We start from the raw sequence: 26925 nt of genomic DNA on the forward strand, positions 1-26925 counted from the left end.
TTTATCTGACTGAACATGCAGTAAAATCAGTACAATTAGGAATTTTTATTACAATTACAATTTTATTATTTTCAGCAGCCATTACTCTAGAGGTAGGTGTCACATGATTCTTCAGAAATACTTCTAATATCCTGTTTGAGCCAGAAAAAAAGTAAATGAAAGTAAATTAAAAATATTTTTTATTTTGCAATAACAGAATTGATATCTTAAATGAATGCTATTCTTTTGAAATAATCATTTTTTAAAGATTCGCAAAAAATAAAGGCCAAAAACTATTAAATTAACAGAAGTAAAAGCTCCAAAATATAATGAGGCACTGAAAAAAACAGAGTAAGGGTTGAAGAAACTTCAGCTAACAGTAAAACATTAAAAGGTAGAATCCAATGTAAAATGTGGAAGATGATTACTGACAAGGCACGTAACCATGCACAAGAACAGCTTGTTATTGAGGAATGTACACAAGTATGTACACTAGGGCTGCACAATATATTGTTTCAGCATCGATATCGCAATGTGGTCATTTGCATTAGTCACATCGCGAGTATTTGCAATGTTGAGTCTGGATTATAATTTATTATTTTGCACGTGTTTTTTTTAGGCCTGTGACTGTGTGAGGGTTTTGAAAGCATTCAGGCATAAGACATTGTACCGTTTGTCTCTCTTACAAACTAACAACGATTAATTTTATTGAATTGTTTACAAAAAAAAGACCTTGCAGTGTTATTTTACATTTGATTACTCAATTACTGTATACCTGAATATAGCTTGATTCCTCGGAAAACAATAAAATGCTTTATTAAATAAATAATTTTTTAAAAATGTGTGTCTTTTTCTTCATTGAATTGATCTATGCTTGTAGATTGTTTATTATATTTTTTATTCACTCCCCAACAGTAGAGGTCTCAAACTGCCGGCCCGCTGGCCATTTGCGGCTTCCTCCTCCTTCCTCTGGCTCGCAACTGACATCAAAAATATAACGAGATTAAACCCAACAAAACATTTACTTTTGAATCACGATCATTGTTGTGCAGTCGCATATACACTTGCAGTTTTGATCCCCAACTACTAGACATTTAAGGTGCTGTACTATATATTCGGGTTACTGTCGGTTTCTTTTAGTGGAGGTTGAGAGTAACGCACATGCAGATTATTTCTAGGGCTGATTTAAATGTTGAAATATATGTTCGTAAGTGCTCTACTTACTAAAGCTATATTTTTGTAAACATTAAAGGGTCATTTGATTACAATCTGTTTTATACCACCTGTATTGTGTTATACAAACACCTCTTCGTTGCTTACACGTTATGCTGGTGGTGGTAATATGACAATTTTGCTAATATTCGATTCAAATGGTCTCACTGATAAGATTTTCCTAATATGCATATAAGGAATTGTACAAAAAATGTGCATTAGTAAAATTTCACTGCTGGCTAAATTGAACATGTTAAAGTATATGTGAATATTTACGTACTTCCCCCTCTTTGTTTCATTTGTCAAAAGAATGATATTGAGAAGAACAATTGCCAGTAAAGTAAATAAATTTACCCAAACTGCATTTTGCTGTCTTACACTATCTGTTAAACTTTTGGTTAAGCAACAATTGATTGGGACATAATAATAATTATTATTATGTCTATTATTAAATTGTTGTATTTTCATAGCAATTTAAACTACCCCTCAATGTGACAACAAGAAACAAAAAGGAGCTTTAATACTCGGGGGACGAATGTCTGAGTGCATCAATTACATTAGGTTTTTACTTTTTCATGTGCTAGAATGTTAAAAGGGTCCTCCTATGAATTGTCAGTCAATGATATGGCCCCCCGCCAATTTGAGTTTGAGACCCCTGCCCTACAGAATCATCCCAATCGATCTTAAACTAGCAATTCTTTTCAAATAGTTATTCAACTCATCTAAGTGAAATGGTTCTCTAATCGCAATATATAAACACAGAAAAAAGATTTTGCCAATATCGTACAGTCCTAATGTACACTTTTTAGATGCAGTCCAAGTAGGCAAATTGGCATGCAACGCATGATTATACATTTTGTTTAGCTTCTAAACAGATCATCTCACCATGTAGCATTCCTCACACTGAGGTGTGCCATCACGATCATAGAACTGCATGCCCTGTAAGGGGCGCTGGCAGCTCAAACAGCAGAAGCAGTGGGAGTGGAAGAGTTTATCCATTGCTCTCACTGCTGGCTGAGATCTAGACAGCGTCTCTCCACATTTACCACACACCTCTGAAAAGAAAACAGATGTTTGTATTAGGAAAGAAAAACAGAGAGTTGGGATATTAAGAGATTTACGAGGTAAAGAAAAGTCAATTATGGAGTGGTAAATACAGACATTAATCTCCAGGGTGATAATTAGGTAACTGGAGAGGTCACTGCTGTTCTTTAGAGGTCTCGGTAGAACAGCGCAGTCTCGCTAATTAACCAATAGCACTGGCTAAAAACCAGTCATGACCAGTCCTACCATAGGAACTGTTGCCATTCACAATAGAGTTTGTAAGAGTCAAGTAGAAAAGTCCAATCCTCTCCACTGAGGAACAGATTTTTAAAATGACCTTATTATATTTATGTTTATATGATTAATAGTGAGATTACTGGTGACATTACCAAAATTTCTGCTCTTGACCAATAACAGAATGACAGGAAAACCATGCTGAAATCAACTTTATATTTAAAAGTGAGTACGTCTCCCTATGATGTCAAACTACTTGCATGTGAGCACATATATCATATATTTCTCTGGATTTTTTAGATATGGGTTTGAAAAAAAAACACAAAAAGATTAGTTTCTTCTACATTTGTCAGATCATATTAGCTTATTCATTCATTAGTTTTCCACCAGCTTAGTCCCTTTACTCATCAGGGGTTGCCACAGCAGAATGAACTGCCAAATTATCCAGAATATGTTTTACACAGCGGTTGCCCTTCCAGCTGCTACCCATTACTGGGAAACACCCATACACTCTCACATGTACACACATACACTACGGCCAATTTAGTTCTTTCAATTCACCTAGACTACATGTCTTTAGACTGTTTGGAAAACCAGAACACGGAGGAAATCTACATGAACATGGGGAGAACATGCAAACTCCACACAAAAATGTCAGGACTCGAACCAGTGACCTTCTTGCTGTGAGGCGACAGTGCTAACCACTAAGCCACCGTGTTACCCATATTTACTTATTACAAATATGTTTAGAAATTATAATTGAATATCAGGGTTTATAGTGCCAAATATTGATTTCTTAAGTGGTACTGGTGCTGTGAATTTGTAAAAAAAAAAAAAAATCAAAAAGGTACAGATTTGTTAATATAATTTTATGCATCGATTGTAAATTTGGAAGAAATGCCACAAGTAGTCTACAGAATAAATAAAAAAAAAATCTGAGAAACTGGGAATTCTCAAGTGGTCTCTTAAATACACTCACTGGGTTTAAGAATTTTTTACAGTAGCTTTTCCCTTTTTGGGCATCTATTGAACTATAATAAAAAACTCAACGCTGACAGACATTCATTACAATACTCATCCAGAAAGACAAAAGAGAGGTGAAGTGCTGTGGTGTTTAGACACTGATAATAGAGAAATAAACTCTGATACTTCAGAGAGGCTATATAAAGTTAAACACCTACATAAAGAGAGAGCGAGACGGAGAAAGAGCAAGAAATTCTGGCACTATTGCACAGACCATGTTTACTACTCTACAGCTTGTCTGTTGTGTGATAAACTTGAGCCATATGGATGTCTCTGAGTGAGGCTTAAATTAAATTCTAAACTAGAAAAATTATAAAATAAGAACAAATGAAAATGATACTTTAAATCTTTAAGGGAGTGTTCATTCAAATGTTTTTATTTATACAATTTTCTCATACTCTATATGAGCATTTTCTGTTGAATGTAAAAAAAAAAAAAAAAAAAAAGATATTGACAAACACTGGAAGACGAAAGAAATGAACTCAAAGATGTTTAGAACAAGTGAAGAGTGAGTGCATAATAACAGTTTTTAGCTGAGTTTGTGTAATACCTGTCGCTGGGGAGGTGATCACAGGAGGATGTTTGTCCATGTGTTGAATAAAGTCCTTGGTCATTTTCTCCAATTCTTCCACCTCTCTCATAGTTAGAGGAGCTCCACCAGGACCTGAACCTGTGCCTGAGCCAGACACCTAAATTCAACAGCATAAATGTGTTTTCAGAAATCAATCTCTTCAAATTTCATTAATGATTTAAGCTTCATATATGCAAATTTAAGTAAACATTTGAATTTGAAATGTAATTAATCATCATGATGACACAGTAATTAAAAAATTAACATGATATTAGTAAACTATGCACTACAGGTCAAAGTTTGGAGTCAGTGCAATTTTTAAAATAAGCTTCTCCTGCTCACCAAGGCTGCATTTATTTAATCAAAAATACAGTTCAAATTGTAAAATTGTGAAATGTTATTGCACTATAAAATAATCGTTGAAAAGTAGTTTATAATTTAATTTAATAATTGATTCCAGTGATTTTAAAAGATGACTTTTTAGCTTCATTACTCCAGCCTTCAGTCACATAATCCTTCAGAAATCACTCTAATATTAATTATCATTATTATAAATAATGAGATGTGAGCAGAATGTGTCAAGCGCATGTTTACACTAGGGCTGGGCGAATAATCAAAAAGTAATCGAAATCAACATTCAGAACCAATAATCGATCAAATTTTTCCAAGTAAATTTTTTCAATAACTTTCCCTACTGCGTGTGGAGTCACGTGACCTCAATCTGTTTGTTACTTTTCTTCACAGACTATGAATGGAAGCTGCGCCAGAGATGCCTTGAGACTGCATATTTTCCATTACATTAAAAATAGCTTTTAAATTAAAATATTTGAAGATTCAATGCACTTTAAAATATTATTTACAGGATATATAAGTTATTTTATTTAGAAGAGATACAGCTTATTTTCTACTTTTAATATGAAAAACATTAACAATTATTTATAAGTTATTTATTGTCACTTTTTATAAGATAGCAGTCACTGTTTGTTTTAGCCAACGTGTGTTTTAATTTCTGTTGTTCAACGTTGATGTTCAATAAATAATCATAAATAGTAGATAGTGTGTGTTTCCTTTATTTAAAAATCAAGTAATGCACCCTTCATTCAAAAATCTCACTTATAATATGTGAACATTTTTACTGTACAAATCCTGTTATTGAACTATTAAAAATAAATAAATAAAATAATCGTTCATTAATCGTAATCGAGTTAAAATGTTCAATGAATCAAAATTTTGATTTTAGGCCAAATAGCCCAGCCCTAGTCTACATTGAAAAACAATGGAAAAATAGCCCACTGAAATGTGAAAAATCGCATTGTGTGAATAAACCCTTATTACACGACCATTCATATGCCAAATGTTCTGTCTGTTAGATTTTTTTTGTTTTGAAAGAAGTCTCTCATGCTCAATATTATTATTATTATTATTATTGTTAATATTCTCAACTTTGTTTATAATTTTTAACTAACGTTGAGAATGTTAGAATACATTTACAGAAAGACCATTTAAATCTGACCAATATTGAAGACATCTCTTTAATGTTTACACACTTTATGCTTTTTAAATAATTCATAGCTGCCTAACACTGCATTACATCTTGTTTCTAATGTAAAAACATAATGCACTGTTATTTTCAGGAAAACAGCTAAATTAAAAGGTATAGTTCTTCTAAAACCGAAAAATTTCATAATTTTCTCAAGGCTTTATGTGTTACAGACACAGTTTCTTCAGTTTCTTCTGTTGAACACAAAGTTAAATATTCTGTAAAATCTTGAAACCAGGTAACCATTTACTTCCATAATATTTGATTTTCCTCCTATAGATTTCAATGGTTACCTGAATCCAGCATTCTTCAAAATATCTTCTTTTGTGTTCAACAGGTGAAAGAAACTCATAAATATTTGGAACCACTTGAGGGTCAGTAAAGCGCGAGTAATTTTTTTTTAGCCCTTGTGCAGGAATTAATTTTCCAAACTAAAACCAAAACATAAAGTGATCAAAAACATTTTCATAAACTACCTTAAAAAAATGATTACTTGTTATTGACATTTATTTCAAGATTATTTTTGTTACCATATCTCCCCTTTATTTAGATTTCTGTATCTAGTTCAAATATAAAGCACACCCACCTTTGGAGAAACATTGTTTCCTGCTGGTCTGTTGAACGTGGAGACAGGTGATGTTTTAGGAGCAGCAGGACAAGGTGGAGCAAAGCTTTGACGACTGCCAATGGGAGAAGTTTCAGAATGATTGAAAGCAGGTGTGGGAGTATTGGCTGGCGGAGCAATAGGTGCAGGAGGAGCCGCAGGAGGAGGTGGTGGAAAAGTGCTTTGGGGAGGGCTTTTAACAGTGTGGTTAAACCCTCTTACTCCTCCAGACGGTGCGGGACTAACTGTTTTGGAAGCCAAATTTGAATTGAGCTGGCTGGGAGGGAAGTTGGTTTTTGGAGCAACAGCTGGGCCTTTAGCCACTGACTGCACAGGAGCAGGGACAGACGATGTGCTCAGATTGGCTGGTCGTGTTCGGGCACGTAGCTCTTCAGCCCATGGAGCAGGAGGAGGACGATCCTGCAGCTCAGTAGGGGGCAGAAAGGAAAGGGCAGGCTTTGGGGCGGTTGGTGGTGGTCCTGGTGCTGGCTTTGGTGCGGATGAAAACTGGCTAGGTAACTAAAAACACATACAGAAACACACGCATCAAACATCTGAACCAGGGGCGGAAGTTTAAACTCTTGCAGAGTCTTAAAACTGTGGCAACAGAATGTACTCAACGTACATTACATTACTCAACAATGTCCTTACCTATGATAAAATACTAACAAGACAATAATATATAACCAAGTAAAGAATAGAAATCTGCTTTTTAAAGTACATATCTGTTTATATTTAAATCAAGTTCAAATTAATTTATATTTATATTACATTTCACATTTTTAGTAAACATGCCATTTTTATTTTATATTATAATTAATTGTTATTATTCAATACTTTAACAAAAGGGTTAGTTTATTCAAAAATGAAAATTACCTAATCATTCACTTTCCCTTGTGTGATTTTATGGCTTAAAATTGAAACATTTCAAAATATCTTCCGTGTTCAACAGAAGAATAAAAGTCAGCTAGATTTTAAGCAAGTGAAGGATGAGTAAATGATGACAGAATGTCTGTTTTTGCTATACCTTTAAATAGTGTTGTGATATCTATCTATCTATCCATCCATCCATCCATCCATCCATCCATCCATCCAAATTACATATATATACTGTTATGAAGCGGACAGGAGACAGAGGTAAGGAAACGTTAGGGTGTTTATTAAATGACAACAAGGAGCACATGAAGGATAGCCAGGAGGATCAGGAGTGATGTTGGGGTCTTTTCCTCCGTGGCTGGGTAACAGGAATACACGAGGATGGACAGCACACACCAGATACAGCTGACAGAGGATGACACAGACTTGGAAGGACTGGAAGACAGGACGATTCGGGTGGACCAGGAAGACTAGGAGGAATACAAAGAGAACAGGTAAGTAAAGCGTTTGTTTTAGCTGAGGATGACTACGCTGAGTGGTCGCTCAGTTGTCCGCTTTCGTCGAGACGAGCCCGGACAATGAGCGACTGGAGTGCTGTGCTTTTATCTGGTGCTCGTGAATGTGATGCAGCTGTGTGCTCATTAGAAGTCAGGTGATGGTGATCTTCGTGAGTGGGGGTCGTGAGAGCCTGACCAATCCATGACAGTACCCCCCCTCCCCAGGGCCCGCTCCTGAGGGCCGACACCTCCGACGCCGTGGTGGTCTCCCTCTGCCTCTAGGCGCTGGGAACTCAGGGTGGCTCTCATGAAACTCCACCATGAGACTAGGATCGAGAATATCAGCTCTGGGAACCCATGTCCTTTCTTCGGGGCCGTACCCTTCCCAGTCCACCAGGTACTCCAACTGGCCACCACGACGTCGGGAACGCAAGATCTCCTTCACTGCGTAGACGGCTCCTTCTTCTAGGAGCAGTGGAGGAGGGGGTTCCTCTTCGTGGTCAGGCTCTGTGGAGGGAAGAACAGGATCGTGATAGGGTTTCAGGAGTGATACGTGGAATGTAGGGTGAATACGGTAGTGAGAGGGTAATTGTAGTTTGTAGGTGACGGGGTTAACCTGTTCCACGATGGTGAAGGGACCAACAAATCGGGGACTTAACTTGCGAGAGGGCAGTCGCATGCGTATGTCCCGGGTGGATAGCCACACCTTTTGTCCGGGTGTGTATCTGGGTTCTTCAGACCTTCTTCTATCGGCGGTTACCTTGCTTCGACGGACTGCCCTCTGCAGATGTTGATGAGCCTCGTCCCAGACTCTCTCGCTCTCCCGGAACCAGTGATCCACTGCGGGGACATCAGATGGTTCGCCATCCCAGGGAAAGAGCGGTGGTTGGAAGCCCAGGACGCACTGGAATGGCGTGAGTCCGGTGGAGGGTTGCCGCAGTGAATTTTGGGCATATTCTGCCCAGCCCAAATACTGGCTCCAGGAGCTCTGGTGACCACTGCAGAAGGTCCTCAGGAACCGTCCCACCTCCTGAATCTTCCTCTCTGTCTGCCCGTTGGTTTGGGGATGATATCCAGAAGAGAGGCTGACGGCCACACCTAGGAGCTTGAAGAAGGCTTTCCATAGACGTGAGATGAACTGTGGACCTCTGTCCGACACAATATCTTCTGGAATACCAAATGACCTGAAGACTTGATTAAAGATATTGTCGGCTGTTTCAAAGGCTGTGGGAAGACCTTTCAGAGGGATTAGTTTGACAAACTTTGAGAATCTATCTACGATGACTAGAATACAGGTATTACCTTCTGACGAGGGGAGGTCAGTGATAAAGTCCACTCCTAGGTGTGACCAGGGACGGTTCGGAATCGGCAAGGGATGGAGCTTTCCAGCGGGTAGATGACGTGGGCTCTTGGATTGGGCACAGTCCTTACAGCCCTGAACATATTGCCTCACATCCCTTGCCATGTTTGGCCACCAGAATCGTTGGGATACTAGCGAGAGAGTATTGTTGATCCCTGGATGTCCAGTGCCTAGCGAGGTATGTAAGGAGTGGATCAGATCTACCCGGTGTTCAGGTGGTATGAACTGCCGATGAGGAGGGCATCCCGGCGGAGCAGGGGCTTCCGGAGTGGCAACGACTGGAGGAGCGTTCCAGGTGATCGGACAAATGGAGATGTGTTCGGGAAGAATCTTCGTTGGGAGTTCTTCATGATCGTGATGCTCGTGTAAACGAGAGAGAGCGTCTGCTCTTAGATTCTTGGGTCCTGGACGATAGGAAATGGAGAAATCAAAACGTGAGAAGAAAAGTGACCATCTGGCTTGACGTGGACATAGTCTCTTGGCCTCTTTGATATATTGGAGGTTTTTGTGATCTGTGATCACCTGGAACGGATGTTTGGCTCCCTCCAACCAGTGACGCCACTCCTCCAAGGCTAGCTTGATTGCTAGAAGCTCCCTGTCTCCTATGCTGTAATTCTGCTCCGCCGGGCTCAACTTCCGAGAGAAATAGGCACAGGGATGCAGTCGGGGCGGTGTATCATGATGTTGGGATAATACTGCCCCGACGCCGGTGGTGGATGCGTCCACTTCCACCACGAAAGGAAGATTTGGGTCAGGATGAGTCAGGAGTGGGGCCCTTGTGAACTCCTTCTTAAGAAGGCGGAAGGCTGCGGCTGCTTCTTTGGTCCACTCCAGTCCTTGGGTTTACCCTTGAGGAGATTAGTGAGAGGTGATGTAATCCTGCTGTAGTCCTTGATAAACCGTCTATAAAGTTAGCAAACCCAAGAAACCTCTGGAGCTCCTTAATGGAAGTGGGTTCTGACCAGGATAGAACAGCCTCAATTTTCTTCCCATCCATACGTATACCGGTTTGGTCAATGATGTATCCCAAGAAATGAATCGACTTCTGGTGGAATGAGCATTTCTCCGCTTTGAGGTAGAGGTGATGTTCTCTCAATGTGTGTAGGACCTCCGCAACGTGTTGGCGATGTTCGGCCTCACTCCGGGAGTAAATGAGGATGTCATCTATGTACACTATTACAAAGTGGTGAAGAAACTCCCGGAGGACTTCATGAATGAAGTTTTGGAATACGGAGGGGGCGTTGACCAGACCGTAAGGCATGACCTCATATTCATAGTGGCCAGTAGGGGTCACGAATGCTGTCTTCCATTGGTCCCCCTCACGTATTCTTATCAGATTATACGCGCTGCGGAGGTCCAATTTAGTGAAGACTTTAGCTTCTCGGAGCTGTTCCAAAGCGGCTGGTACCAGAGGAAGGGGATATCGGTATTTTACTGTACCGTTATTTAGGACCCTGTAGTCGATGCATGGACGCAGCCCTCCGTCCTTCTTGGCCACAAAGAAGAAGCTTGAGGCGGCTGGTGATTTTGAGTGACGTATGTACCCCTGACTCAGAGCCTCCCTTATGTAATCTTCCATTGCCTGATTCTCTGGAAGCGAGAGCGGGTAGATCCTACCTCTTGGCAACTGGGCATCTGGAACTAGGTCGATCGCGCAGTCCCATGGCCGATGCGGCGGTAGCTGGGAAGCTCTCTTGGGGCAGAAGACATCATGAAAGGAGCTGTACTCCTTAGGAATGTGGATAGACTGCTTCTCAGGAGGACTCTCGACCGATGTTGTAAACAAAGAAATGGGGTTCCGACCTTGAAGAGGGAGATTTGGAAAACAGGTAGGTGTACATCCAGATCCCCATTTCTTTATCTCTCCTGTGCCCCAAGAGATGATGGGATCGTGCTTCACCAGCCACGGGCGCCCTAGAATGATGTCCATATTTGCACCCTCCAGAACCAGAAATTGAATCCTCTCTTGATGTAACAACCCCACTTGAAGAAGGATGTCTTCGCATTGTCGATGGATACGGGTCGAAGATCGAGTGCACTGGGTTATCGGTTGTATCTGGTATATATGCGAGGACGCCTCAGTACGTAGGTGGAGTTGACGACAGAGGGATTGGGAGATGAAGTTCCCTGCTGACCCGGAGTCGATGAGGGCTGTGACAAGGAGAGAAATAGAGGCAGTAGTTATTTGTACGGTGGTAGTAAGTGGTTTACATTGTTCAATATTCGTACTGAATACACTCACTGAAGTCCGAATGGGACGAAGGGGACACTCCATACGGGTGTGTCCACTGACACCGCAGTATAGACACAGACCCCGGGTCAGCCTCCTCTGTCGTTCCGCTGATGTCAGTCTTCCAGACTCTATTATCATGGGTTCTGGTTCTGGAGAGGCTGTGACTCAGGCGATTGGAGGAGTGCAGACGAGGGGGTGATGGTGTCCTGTTGATAGGAACGGAGACGATCGGAACATCGGAGAGAATGTTGGATGAATCTCTCCAGACCCATAGTATCATCTAATGTGGCCAGCTGGATTCGGAGAGTGGGTTCCAAGCCGAGCCGGTACGTGGTCAACAACGATCTCTCATTCCATCCACTTGCAGCTGCTAGAGTGCGAAACCGGAGAGCATATTCCTGTGTAGATAGAGTACCTTGCTTTAGATGATACAGCTGCTCTCCAGCGGCTACTTCCCCATCAGAACGTCCAAACACCTCTTTGAAATACTCCGTGAAGGTAGTGATGGAATTCATGACCGGCCCGGCTTGGTTCCAGATCGTCTCAGCCCATTTAAGTGCAGGCCCAGAGAGTAGTGATACGATGTAGGCGATCTTTGACTTATCTGTGGGATATAGAGAAGGTTGCATTTCGAATATGAGGGAACATTGTAACAGAAAACCATTGCACTCCCCCGCTCCGCCTGAGTAGGGCGCTGGTCGGGCCATGGGACTGGAAGGAAGGGCCGAAGAAGAAACTGTGGAGGCGGAAGTGCTCGGTGCTGGTGGTGCGTTGGAAAGTGGAGCTGGTGGCTGTAGAATCCGCTTCAACTGGTCCACCAGCTCTTGAAAGTGATCGGGGGTGCTCATGTTGTCGTCGTTATTGGTCCGGGCTTCTGTTATGAAGCGGACAGGAGACAGAGGTAAGGAAACGTTAGGGTGTTTATTAAATGACAACAAGGAGCACATGAAGGATAGCCAGGAGGATCAGGAGTGATGTTGGGGTCTTTTCCTCCGTGGCTGGGTAACAGGAATACACGAGGATGGACAGCACACACCAGATACAGCTGACAGAGGATGACACAGACTTGGAAGGACTGGAAGACAGGACGATTCGGGTGGACCAGGAAGACTAGGAGGAATACAAAGAGAACAGGTAAGTAAAGCGTTTGTTTTAGCTGAGGATGACTACGCTGAGTGGTCGCTCAGTTGTCCGCTTTCGTCGAGACGAGCCCGGACAATGAGCGACTGGAGTGCTGTGCTTTTATCTGGTGCTCGTGAATGTGATGCAGCTGTGTGCTCATTAGAAGTCAGGTGATGGTGATCTTCGTGAGTGGGGGTCGTGAGAGCCTGACCAATCCATGACATATACACAATTGAAGTCAGAATTATTAGCCCTTCTTTGATTTTTTTCTTTTCTTTTTTAAATATTTCCTAAATGATGTTTAACAGAGCAAGGAAATTTTCACAGTATGTCTGATTTTAGACATATTGTTTATTTGTTTTATTTTGGCTAGAATAAAAGCAGTTTTTAATATTTTAAAAACCATTTTAAGGTCAAAATTATTAGCCCCTCTAAGCTATATATTTTTCGATAGTCTACAGAACAAACCATTGTTATACAATAACTTGCCTAATTACCTAACCTGCCTAGTTAACCTAATTAACCTAGTTAAGCCTTTAAATGTCACTTTAAGCTGTATAGAAGTGTCTTGAAAAATATCTAGTCAAATATTATTTACTGTCATCATGGCAAAGATAAAAAAATCAGTTATTATAGATACGTTATTAAAACTATTATGTGTTGAAAAAAAATCTTTCTGCTAAACAAAAATTGGGGAAAATAAACATGGGGCTAATAATTCTGACTTCATTTTTTTTTCATAAAAAGATAACTAGATATAAAAATGGATGGATGGATGGATGGAAATAATTATTAAAAATATTTCCTTTGTGCTCAACTATCATGGTTCAAAAATGAAATTAGTTAAATTTAAAAGAACTTCTCAGGATTAGATCTTCAGAGGTTAAATGCTGTGTTTTTACCTTTGGGTTGAAAGGTCCACTAGTCTCCATCTCTGATAACATATCGGTCAAAGAGCCTAACTGTTTATCAAAACTTGTCTGTTTCTCGAAAAGCCTCTATGGAGAACAGAACAAGACAAAGTGTAAGTGAGAATTTGAAGGAAAAAAAACACATTTCAGACATGATGAGTGTGAAGTGTAGGACAGGTCTGAGAGGATGTGTTTTATAACAGCAAGAAAGGGTGTATTCGCTGTGAAATTAGATGTAGTGTTGTAAATAGGACAACAGTATACAAATGTGAGGCAATAAAAAGGGTGGGACAGTACAAAACAATAAAAAAGTCGGAGTCAGAGCTCAGAAACAATCCACACATTTTTACAAGTGTAAAGAACAAAATATAAATACGAATAAATAAATGTGCCTGTGATTATATGAATGCCTAGTTAAAGCCATAAGATTCAATTATGAGAAAATAAAAGAGCAGAATGTGCATGTGAATCCGCAATGAGAGGGATAATGATCTTTGAAATGGGGAAGAGCTTAGAAATTACAACAAATTACAGTCTTGCTCTAAGAAAACCACAGCATTGTACAATCACTAGGCATGACAATCAACACCCTAAAATTTAGAAAACATTTGAGATCAGACACTATGGTGACTAGTTGTCCAGATTGATTTAAAAACAAAACATAATCTTTAACAATTCTTAAATATATAATACTTGTAATAATATTTGCAGCATTTGCAAATCTCTGACTAGTATGTTATTCATTGTTAATTATAATGGTAAATAGATACATTTATTTTAGGTACACAAATCTATAACCCACAAGATTAATGTTTCATCCATTTGTTTTGAAAAACAAGAAAAGACCTTTGTGTATACTCCCTAAAGAACCCACTTAGTGTCAGGTAATCGTGAAACTATTTTAACTTCCTACACAATCTTCCTAAAACACTAGTTGGTTTAGGGGTGCAGCATGCTTTGCGCACCCTTAAAAAATGTCTAGAAAGAACATAAGGTTTATGCAGTGGATTTCACTTCCCAACAGTGGGTCTGTTTAATTGACCGAGAGCCGGTGTGTGATGATGTAGCCCAATTACATCACACTCACTTGGAATAACACATCCATAAATAGAGCCAGTGCTTATATGGACATGTCAGCAGTCAGGAGGGTAACTGAATCTCACAAGACACCATAGTTTACTGCAGCAAACCACTCTTTTCAACTTTCCCATCTTCTCGGATTAAACAAAGACAGTGATTGAATTGCACAAGCTGGAACGTCATAACAGGCCATAACAAGAGAGAATTAGTGAAACATCCAAAACTATTCTGCATTTTTTTTTGATGGATGACCAAAACAAAGACATTTTCAGAAAACATGAATAACTACAAAAATTACACAAGTCAACGGTGTGAATTACTGTATTACTGTATAACTTGTAAAACAAAATCCACTGTGCAACAATTAATTAACTGTGTACTTGCATGGCAACACTGCAGTAACCATCCACTCAATATAAAGTGTAAATTTGATGGTCTTTGTTTTGTGCAATGAGTGTTGTTGCATCATAATAAAGATACAAGCACTTCCCACTTCATTTGTGAAATGTGACATGTTAACTGCTCTGCACAACTGCCTTAAATGCTCAAGTATTAAACCTTGAATATTAAATATAGAGGACTGTAATAGAAGAAACATGCAAAAATGTTTATTAACATATTAGGGTGTAGTTAACAACAGTATTAGACATGTAGATACTGTGTACCATGCATACATACAGTGTTGTTACATGCTACTTACTACTTTGTAATTTCACACGTATAAATGCCAAATTAAAGTGGGGACTTTTTTTTAAATACATTTTATTCTATGATTTTTAAACTGTTTTATTTTTGATTTCACCATGTTCCTTTCATTTCCTTACTTTGGGTTTAAACTTTCACCTGATGGGGGTTGGGTATTAGTTTTAAAAGCCTGAGATGAATGATAACATCATTTTCTGTTGCGCTGCTTTATAGTTGGATTAAACTGGTTTCAGAATTGATTATTAAACTGAATCCACAGTGAATTGATCAGAGGTGAATAATGATTTAATTTAATTTACATATAAGAGTTTATTGCATAGTTGGAATTTCTCACATTTGATGCTTACATCATTATTTCTGTTATTTATCACTGTTTATCACTAAAAGTTATCACTAAAAACTTTCATCATGTTAAAATAAATGCTGTGCATTAATAGTCAGAATAGAGCTGTCTAGGTTTAAATGAGGACAAAACTCTGGTTACCTTAGGTCTAAAAAGCATTTAAACTTTAAAGAAACAGTAATAAGAAAGTCATAAAGATTGAGAAAGACATAAGGGCAAGTAAAAACTTGTTAAGAACAAATAAAATATAAAAACATACCTGCGAGTTGATACCTGCACCATTTTCAGGGAGAGGAGGAGGTGGAGGTGGGGGTGGAGGGAAGGAGGCAGAAGGAACAGAGGTAAGCTCCTCAGGAGGTGCAGGGAGGTGAAGGTCTTCTGCGACTGGGGGAGGGGCTGGGAATGAAGGAGGGGCATCAGATACAGGGTGTGTGGTTTGGCATTCTGGAGGTGGGGCTGGGAGTTCGGCATCATCCAGCGGAGGAGGAGGAGGGGGTGGAAAGTCTAACAAATGGAGGCAGTGCATTTCATTACACTTGCACCAATTCACAAACACAAAACAGTCCTGCATTGTACATTCACAACAACACAAAGCATGACAGAGCATACACCATGTGAAAAATAGGTCTTTAATTCATTAGGTATGCCATCAAACAGAGACCAAAATGTCAGATTGGAATTCAGTTTGATCCTACGAGTAATTTTTAGTATATATATATATATTTATATATTATATTATTATTATTATTATTATTATTATTATTATTATTATTATATATATATATATATATATATATATATATATATATATATATATATATATATATTATTTATTTATTTTCGCTTAAAACCAAGATCACTATTTTCTCACGATTCTGTAAATGTAAAATAAAGGTTAATATGATTAGCCTATTATTATTGTTAATCCTCAATTGTATGGTAAAACAACAATAATATTAGGCTTTTGTGTAGGTCTACTGTTGCTTAAAATGCTAAATTGTGTATAGTCATTATGGTGGCCTTGAACAGACTTTCAATATGTCCTGTTTGTTAATTCACAGTAAAATTATGACATCAGAATATAACTATTCATAATTATAAATTTGAATTATTGTGTTTAGGACATGTGCTTGTCATCTGTCATTGACAACCTTATTAGACCATTTGTTTTCACTGGTAAAATTAGAATTTTGTCATTATCAGTTTCCTTCTTGCATTCCATTCAACATTATAGCTAGGGTTGTTATACTGACACAGTAAACATTTATTTTCATGTACAACACTTTGTATTCGCTATGAAAGAAATAAACGTATCAAATGCTTGTCGTAATCATAACTCTAAAATGCGATATGATCATTGATGTGCGGACAGGTTTTACTTTCACTTTCAAGTGCGGCTCATGGCTGCAGCCGTTGTGAGAAAAAACACACACATGCAAATCATTCTTTCAGCGTGGCTCATTTACAACTTCGTTACCTGTTATTCACAGCCTATAAGGTTGTGTTAACTAAAGTAGGCGTCATGCATGCACTTGCATGCGTTCTTGGTATTAAGCAAAAGCTTGCGGTCAGCTCACATGTGATTTTGCGGCCACGAATACATCATTAAATGAAGAGAGAATTGACATTTTTGGGTGAATTATACCTTATAAATACAGTATGTGACACTTTTAATGTCATTTGAAGGTGTCAATGTTGCTGTGAAGACTTGTGCGACTGCCTTGCTTGTCTCCTGACCTTATATAATTGGCCTGTATCGTAGAAAAGCTGAATTAAGATCGTGTGCAGTGTCGAATTAAGATCTTTTTTTGATTAATCGTGCAGTTCTAATATATATATATATATATATATATATATATATATATATATATATATATATATATATATATATATATATATATATATATATATATTTTTTTTTTAAACACATACAACAGTTCTGTCTGGTTCTCAAACCTGATTGGCTGATAACAGTGCTATAATCAGCAGTAACAACACTCATAAAGCCTTTTTACCTTTGTGTGTTACTCTGCCCACATAGAGTGACAACAGATCAATAGAATCACTACAGTTTTGGACAACATAATGTGCTTCTGAGGCTTTTTAGTCGAGAATGTAGTTGTGCAGTTTATACTATGCTACCACTATACTGTTTAAACTATGCAGTTTATTTATAAAAATAGTGCTATTTTAAAGATTTATAATTAGTATCTGTCATACTGAGCAGAGCAAAGACGGTTAACGTTCCGCCATAAGACGGCGACAGAGACCACATAATAAGTCCTTGGGGGAGAAAAACAGCATAAATTTCAAACTATAGCTGATCATTACATTATAAAACAGGTAAGTGACATTCAAAGTCGATCTCTCTGTTTTGTATGTTGTAGTGCTGTATTTATACCATAGTAATCTGGTAGTGTTTGCTTTGCTTTGGCTTTTTCAGGGTTAATTAATGTGATCTCACAATTGTAACAAAGAAATACTGGGAAATCTTTGAAGACTGATGGCATTTCATGCTATCCAGCCTTATAATCTTAAAATGTGACCAAAATCACCTGTTTTGTTGTCACTTCAGACATTATGCTAGAGAATAATTCAAATACTAGCTCAAGTGCCATTGGTGAATTAGCAATGGTTTCTGGCGGTTTCTCTGCTGTTCTGACAGTCAGCTGCAGATGTGAATGAATGGCGGAAGAAAGTAGTTCCTCATCCAAAAGGATTTTTGAGACTCTCCATGTTTGATTTTGATACTTTGCCATCGAACTGTTGTATAATCGCAATATCACACGAGTAGCAGTGTGATATTTCTGTATATCGGCATTGTTGGGAGGTGTATGTTGGCTCGAAAATACATTTTGTTGCCAAATGCACATGTTGTAATCCTGCCTAGGAGAGTTCCTACAACCATGCAATCTGTTACAGCAATTGAAAAGACACACAAAGCTCAAAAAAGCTCAAAACATGTGTGGTCTCATAACCACACATGTTTGATTCGCAATATAGTTACATATCCGTTAAAAAAAAATAATAATGACCTACAATCTATTTTGCAAGGAAATTTTTCACAAATGAACTTTAGGGCCCACAGTTTACACAAATTACAAACTCCTGGCTTTTTCACTGATCTACTCGGGTCGTCACAGTGGAATGAACTGCCAATTGCTCTGTCATACAATTTATGTGGTGGATGCCATACCTGCCACAATTGTGCAATGAAAGCATTAAAAAATGTTAAGTGTGTCCCAGAATTTGGCTGAAAATTTGGATGATTGAGGATCTAAATCTGAACACATAATCAAACTGTGATGCATTTCAAATTAGTGATTGTGAATAATAACCCCAGAACACTTTACACTTCCTTTTCACAGCTTCTCTAAATACCGCTTCACAAGCCTTTTACCATTTAAATTGTGAGAACTCATCCTATTATGTACATCCTTATCTGACACCATCTTTACAACAGTGTACAACATGAAAAAAAAATGGAAACATAAATGCATGCATATTACTATTGTACACCTGAATGTATAAAATATATGTATAAATGTATAAAAAATAAAAATAATGTTATTACTATTATTAGAAGTAATAAATTGTTCTTCATTGTTTTAATTTCATTAGAAACAATGTGTATTTTGTGCAAAATTATTTCATAGAGTTCATAAAAACTGTTAAATTTAATTAGTTAAATTGAACAAATTCCATTAGTCTATGGGAGTCCACAAAAATGCAGCTGTTTAAGTTAAGAAAAAAAAAACACTTAATTACATCTATATGATATTTTGTCCATTATTAAATAAGACATGTATGCAAATTAATAACCAAAAAAAAAAAAAAAACCTAGATTTAAAACAACGGCATTGACTAGAAATAACACGTCATCTGTCATGGTAACGGTCTTACCATCACTGAGAGATGAAGGGGGTGGGGGAACCTCTCCAACTCTTCCAATTACACCAGTGCTTGCAAATGATGAAGGCTGTGATGGGGCAATCTGTGCTTTGGGACGTGGAGGAGCCACAGATGCAAACTTTTTGGGTTGGTTGTAGAATGAAGGAGCAGTAACTTTGAGGGAGACAGAGGAAGTGACCACAATGGGCTTTCCGCTGCTGGAGTCAGACATCTTGATCTGAAAATGACAACAACATGAAGTCAGTGAAGTGTTACAGATCAAATTAAAGCGCAGTCTTTATATACAATGTTTTTTGTACAACCAATACACTAATTCAAATGCACCATCTTGTTTGCATTGTTTGGCAGAACAGCATATGGAAAATCGTAATGTTTTGTAATTGGCCTGTAGCTCTGGTGCCTGACACAGCTTTGCATGTGCAGAATCGATTCTCAGGAGAGCTTCACAGGTTACTCGTCCATTTGGGCTAAATTTAGAGGAGTTATACTTTGTCAGCTTTGAAACCCTAACCATTACCAAGAAATCACTATCCAAAATGTTTAGCATTATACAGCAACATCTGTCTGGTATAGATATGTTCAACCTCACTACCAAGTAGGGTTGGACAAAAAAAAAAATCTAAATAAATCTTGTAAACACAAATGAGCAAAGCTGCGATTGTCATGCACATCTTGTCAGGGAAGCATGAGTATGTGTTCAGTAGTAAATCTCAAAAGAAGGCATGAAAACTCCAAATACCCATGAAATCCCCACAACATTGCATTACACACAAAAAACAAAAAACAAAAAAAACAAAAACATCTAACGGCTTTCATTCTGATTAGATTATTAAATTACTAGAGATTAAAACAAAGATATTACTTTTTGAAATTATTTATACAATGACCACTATGTTATATTGCATTTGATTGTTCAATTTCTGTACTTTAATACTGTCAGGCTCCCCAGAAAACCATAAAGCACTGTTTATTTATTCATTTATTTATGCTTGTAATTTATTATAACTTACATAGATGCAGCGCATAGAAAAAGACTTGATTTTCCCAGTCAATCTAAATGAATGAAATCTTTCCAAATAGAGCTATTCAAATCATCTGTTGAAATTATATTCATATCGGAATATGTATTGCAGCGAAACAAAATAACGCAATGTCAGATTTTTCCAATATTGTGTAGCCCTAGCGTAATTAATAAATCACATAACTATTGAAATCCTCTCACAGACAAACATATTTCACAGAGTGGTAGTTCCCCGAGATGCTACGCAAACAGCTTTCATTGTCACAGAATAATGATCTCAATAACTAGGTTTCCATCCAAAAATGAGAATTAACTTTATGCGCAAAACAGGATTATTATTGTATAAAAGATGTGCTCTTGATTCTAAAGGTCATTAATAATATAATAACACTAATACTGAAATGGTCAAGGCATTTTAGAATGAACAAAACAACATTTCAAAGCCTGCTGGTTTATACATTTGCAAATTTTTTTTTTTAATCACATGATCTCTAATAACAAAATCACATGACTTTTTTTAATGCGCAGAGTGGAATTTGTTCAGTAAAAGTGTTTCCATCGCAGCTTATGCACATTTTTTCTCCTACTCGATTATACGTATATGTTTTTATGCACATTTTCAAAATGCATGAGCATCTTGCCATTTCCATCAACCTGTTTTTATTTGCATGTCCAAAATGTGCATAAAAATAGGTGGACAAAAACGTAGCTAATGTCATAAAATTTTCTCTGTGTGGCAAATGCTGCTCCATCTGAAAAGTATGTGTTGGAAGTTTACTTGAACCACCATTAATGACAAAATATGCATGAAAATCACCTTTGATTATTTGCCCAGACATACTAATGAGGGATGTAGAAGTAACTTTACTGTAAATTTAGGGAAGTAAATAGAGCACGGTAAAAAGTGTCCTGATCAGTCATAACCAAGTTCCTCTTTTTAACTAATGTGGACAAACGAAAAACGGTGCGCAGTCCAACCAGAACAAAATAAACATTTTATGTTCGCATAACCATTTTGGATCAGTGAGTTACAACAAGGAAATCCTTGACCAAAACACTGCAAATGCAAATTTAGAGATGCCAGGCATTTCCCAGTTTTATACAACCTATTCATACTCCTTTCACAACCATTCTTAAGTTTGGTTTCAAGTCTCACTCTCAAAATTGCACATGTTTTCAAACTGCAATGACCAGGGGTTTAAAACAAACTCTGACCTGGAGCATTACAGAAGGGCATGCAGAGCAGTCAGTACTATACACTGATATACTGCAGAAGTGCCTTCATCCACCTCACAACATTTGGAATCCTTCACCTATTTTACTTCATTAGTTCATCTTGTTTAGGAATAATGGTATCTCTCTTAGTCTTGTCAAATCGCCTTAAATATTAAAAATGTGATGATCATTTATGTTGTACCACCATCAGAGAGTTGTGACAACACTAAGGCCCAGTCCCAATTCTATATACAGTATATACACATACATACACATATATATATATATATATGCATATATATATATATATATATGTGTGTGTATGTATATGTATGTATATATGTATATATATATATATATATATGTATATATATATATATATATATATATATATATATATATATATATATATATATATATATATATATATATATATATATATATATATATATATATATATATATATGCGTTATTAAACAATTATTATTCTAAATAATCTTAAATGTAACTGGAAAACAATGTTAAGACACAACTGGAGTGATGTGCTAAGATCATTTAAGAAATCTTTTGCATGAACATTAATTTCATTTGAATGAAATTCTATAGACAATTTAATGGAATACAAAAAAAGATTTTTATAGAATTATCTGTTGTTTAAAAAAAATAACACAACTGGAAAAACTACAGCAGTCACCATCAATCTCATATAAAGAAAGAGATTACAATAAAATATGATGATGTGTGCAGGTGCTGTAGTGTCCCATTTCTTAGGGGTAAATTTTGAAGAACCCAGGGCCAAGTGGAAGGGGTACTCAAATAAAATTGGAATTGGGCCTACACTTTCCTTCTCTAAATTTGACATTACAAATTTGCATGAACTTTATAACTTCACTTTAAAGTCCATTTGGAATAAAAGTAGTCGCCGAAAGTCATATTCTGAAAAGATTTCACAGAAAAATGACAGACATAAGCTTTAATTATTCCCTTTAGAATATGATTCTAAGTAGTTTGATATTGTGAGACAATTTAAACATTTACTATTTTAATTTATATAACACTGACTGAGACGCATGTTTATGCGAGTTTGTTGATTTTTGAATTACTAATAGTACTGTATATTATCCTAAGTTGTTTAGTGTCTAGAAGTCTTTAGTTTCAAGTTTTTAAAATCAAGTGTTTTGATTATTGCTGGTTGCAATATGTTCACATATTAAAATTAGTTATTTTATGTCAAAATATCAAGTACATTTTATGTGCATTATAGGATCCCTTAAAATAAGATAATTCACAACACACAGTCAGATAGAGTTTAAAGATAATGTCCTCTTGTTGGAGAATATAATTTCCTTTTTGATCGTGTGTGAACAAGCAAGCTTTTCCAAACCAAGACTATAAGGGCTGAAGTCATACCTTGATTTTCCCATTATGAGGCCTCAGAGTATGGTCAAGCTTCGACTAAAAACAGTTTGACAGAAAAGTGCTTGAGACATGTGGATGTGATATGCCACAGAAGTACTCTCATGGCATGAGCTACGTGCAAATATTTACCTCAAGCATGTTTGCCATTAAAACTGACTGCATTACCTCATATCCTCCTACTGCAGTGAGCCAAGTCTCATTTGACCCTATGACTAAGTCAGAACTTTTTTTTCCCTCTAGAGTTCTCATAATAGAGCCAGTGAACCATATCAAATACTCCTACTTTCAAAGTTTGAATTACAGATGATGGCAAACACTTTAAAGGCATCAGATGCAGCCTGTACTGTCCTAACCACTTAGCTCTCTCTCTTTCAAGCCACTATTCCCTTCAGAGGGAGATGATGTATACAAGACTTTCATGACAAAAGATAATCTTTCATTCAAGCTGTACTAATTGCAGCCACATTTTTGCTATTCTATCCTCATCAACACAATATGACCTACCAAATCATGCTATATGATCAGGAAAGAAAAAAAGGATATATCATCTGGCATATTTTAAGTCCAAGTACAAACAATTTGGTATAATGACAGCTATACAAATCTAGACTGGATAGTTATTTTTATAAAAAGGAGGGTTTTTTTTTTAAATAAATTACTCCACTTTATAAAATATATAATAATTTAATAATTTTTAGTAAGTAAAGAGACAGTTCACCCAAAAATTGAAATTCCCACCATCAGTTTCCTCTGTTAAGTAAGTAATGTACATTTAAGTAATGTACATTTAAATAGTAAATTTATTTTGTATTGCCATACATCCAAAGCACTGTATAATCATCTGAGGGGTGTTCTCCACAACATGACCCATGTGGCCACACAGTTTAGGTACATTTTTGTTTAATAATCTCAACTGTTCAGCAGTTTAATAGTCAACCATATATTCTTTATAGAGCCCCTATCATATGTTTTTGAAAAGTACCTTGTAAGCAGTGTGCAACACAGTAACATCGAGCTGAGGTTTAAATGTGAAATGTGAAAGTACACCATGGTTAAAATGGTTGATTCTCATTTAAAAAAAAAAAAAAAAAACGTTGCAAGTGTTGACTCGGAGTCAACTGAAAGAAAAACAAACTCTAATTAAAGCTGCAAGCATCGATGAAAGGGATCTCGCACCCAGGCTCACCACCGCCTGGTTGCTTTAGGATGACAGAGAACCGTGGCCAAAAATAATTTATGCTGATAAATGGCAAAAAAACTGAGAAAGTCACTTATTTGTGCCAAACTTTCTTCTGTCAGCAGGTGGTGTTATGACTAACTGTATTTGCATGCATATGTCTTCAGGAGAGGAATCTTATCAACATGTGAATTTTCAGGCAGATCGGACATTGTGTACCTGAGTTAGGAGCACTTCCTCTTTCATGGCGAAACAATGAACTTGGTCAGTCCACCACAGAGATGCCTAGGGCTGGGTGATTTGGTTTAAAATCAAAATCTCGATTAATTGAACATTTTAACTTGATTACGATTAATTGCGATGTGTAGGTACTGTTAGGGCTGCTCGATTTTGGGAAAAATCATAATCACGATTATTTTGGTCATAATTGTAATCACAATTATTCAAAACGATTATCAGTTTAAGTCAAAATTATTCGCCCTTCTGTGAATTTTTTACATTTTTATAAATATTTCACAAATTATGTTTAACAGAGCAAGATACTTATTCCACAGTATTTCCTATAATATTTTTCTTCTGGAGAAAGTATTATTTGTTTTATTTTGGCTAAAATAAAAGCAGGTTTAAATATTTTGAAACCTATTTTAAGGTCAATATTATTAGCCCCCTTAAGCAATATATATTTTTGATTGTCTGCAGAAGAAACTACTGTTATACAATGACTTGTCTAATTACCCCAATTAAGCCTTTGAATCTGAATACTTGTATCTTGAAAAATATTCTAGTAAAACATTAAGTACTGTCATCATAGCAAAGATAAAAGAAATCAGTTATTAGAAATGAGTTATTAAATCTATTATGTTTGGAAATGGGTTGAAAAAAAATCTTTCTATTAAACAGAAGTTGGGGGGAAAAGGGTCACTAATAAATCAGCAGGGCTAATAATTCTGACTTCAACTGTATATATACAGTTTTTTACCTCCCTGTAAATAAGGAAAGGGAAATAGATACAACAGAATAAAATATGAAACAAACTGTGCTTTAACCATTTTCACTGGAAATAAAAAAAAACTTTAATTATAGCTACAAAAGTCCTTCAGTTAAGAGCAGTGAGTGATTTTGTCCTTTTGTTGTTTCATTAATGATAAACAGTCGGCAGCAGGAATATTGCGTGCTGTCACTTTAAGAGCGATACCGTTCTGATTTATGGTTTAGGTTTTACATGTCTTTTGATTATCAACTCGTTTGTTTATTACACAAATGAGGTTTAATATGAACAATCACTAAACACCACGTTGCCACAAATTTGCATGTATTTGACCATTAAAGCGCTGACATTAAGATGAATTTAGATGTGTGTGCTCTGCTCGTGTTTGAGGCTGAGCGTGCACACACACAACCGCATGCGCTCTTTCGCGCTTTTAAAAACATAAATGATTCAAATGTACGTCAATGAATGACGTGCACCCCGTGATGCAAACATTACATTACAGTAATTTTAGTCATATACATGTGAAACTGAGCTTTGCATAGCAACAAATGTGTACAACTGGAAAGTGGGTGGTATATGATGATGTAATAATTGTTTTATCACGATAAATGTATTTTCATAATCGTTAGAAGCCAAAACCGAAATAGAAACCGAAAATTCTATTAATTGCACAGCCCTAGTTACAGTACAATTTTTTGAGAGGTGCGCATGTACGCAAAGGCTGCACTGGACCATACGCGTGTGCTTGTCAGAAGTATAATATCAGAATAATATAATAAGTATAAATCACATATGAGCATAAATTAGCCTTAACAGATTGGGTCACAAGACTCCACACATAGGGCAAGTAATTGAAAAAATTAACCTTGAAAGATTTGATCGATTATAGGATGTAAATGTCGATTTTGATTAATCACCCAGCCCTAGACACGCCCTTTGACGAAAACTCTAGATCAGGTAGATCAGTTCAGGATTCTTATCAAACATGTGGATTTTGAAGCAAATCAAACAATACATGCATATTCGTGGTGAAACGTCAACGTTTGTGAGGGCGCCACGGACACACTCTTTGACAAAAACTAGATGTTCGCAATTTAACATTGCCAAGGTCTTTAGACAACAATTGAAAAATCTGAAAAAAAAAAACAAGAAGTTCATTAAAATACAATGCCAGAAATCTGCAAAAACTGTCCTTTTTCAGCAGAGGAAGAAAATAAAATAAAAAAAAATCACGATCAAGCCAATTGGCCACATCCACTTCTGAAACCTATAATAAATTTACATTTTTGCCACTTCTGGTGTATGTGCAAAGTTTTGTGAACATGCTTAGACCCTAAAAATGTGATTCATTCTAGAGAAGAAAAAGAAGAACAAAGCAATTCCATTAGGGCATACACACCACCAATGCTCGGCCCCTAAAAATTACTATGTAATTTCCAACGATTTTCAAAATATTAGTTTGTGTTCAACAGAAGAAAAACTCAAAACATTTTGAAACGAGAGGGTGAGAGTAAATTATGACAATTGAAATTTTTGGGTGAACTATCCCTTTAAGAATAATTTTGAAGTATCACATTAATCTCCAGTGGATTTCATGTTCTGGCATGAGCAAAAGAGCTCCAGTTCACACAAATATTTCTGCAATGTCTGCCAAACCTTCACAATGAGAAAAACTGAAGGTTACAGTTAAGTATGCTTTGATGTGGTCCACCAAACCATCTCCAAATCTGCAAAGCTCCTAACAGATTCTAGATAACCTTAAGAGGCAGCAAAATTTAAAAACCAAAAAAAAGAGGTTTTTGAGTGGGACCTATTTTTGGTTCCCAGTTTTGAGTGTGCTGTGAGAGGGAGTGCAA

At 36.9% G+C, this 26925-nt stretch overlaps 1 protein-coding gene across 2 annotated transcripts in view; it reads right to left on the reverse strand.

Moving 5' to 3' along the window:
• zyx (zyxin) overlaps positions 1-26925 on the reverse strand; it is a 41544-nt gene that overhangs the window by 3562 nt on the left and 11057 nt on the right. For both annotated transcript variants that reach the window (XM_056474816.1, XM_056474815.1), the window contains exons 2-7: positions 19238-19463; positions 15594-15838; positions 13198-13293; positions 6190-6726; positions 4043-4181; positions 2077-2246 (exon numbers count right to left, since the gene is read on the reverse strand). In XM_056474816.1, coding sequence (XP_056330791.1) covers positions 2077-2246; positions 4043-4181; positions 6190-6726; positions 13198-13293; positions 15594-15838; positions 19238-19457 — 1407 coding nt within the window. In that variant the 5' untranslated portion in view covers positions 19458-19463. The remainder of the gene's footprint in view (positions 1-2076; positions 2247-4042; positions 4182-6189; positions 6727-13197; positions 13294-15593; positions 15839-19237; positions 19464-26925) is intronic.

The sequence above is a fragment of the Danio aesculapii genome, chromosome 16 (genome assembly GCF_903798145.1).
Source record: "Danio aesculapii chromosome 16, fDanAes4.1, whole genome shotgun sequence".
Lineage (NCBI taxonomy): Eukaryota > Metazoa > Chordata > Actinopteri > Cypriniformes > Danionidae > Danio > Danio aesculapii.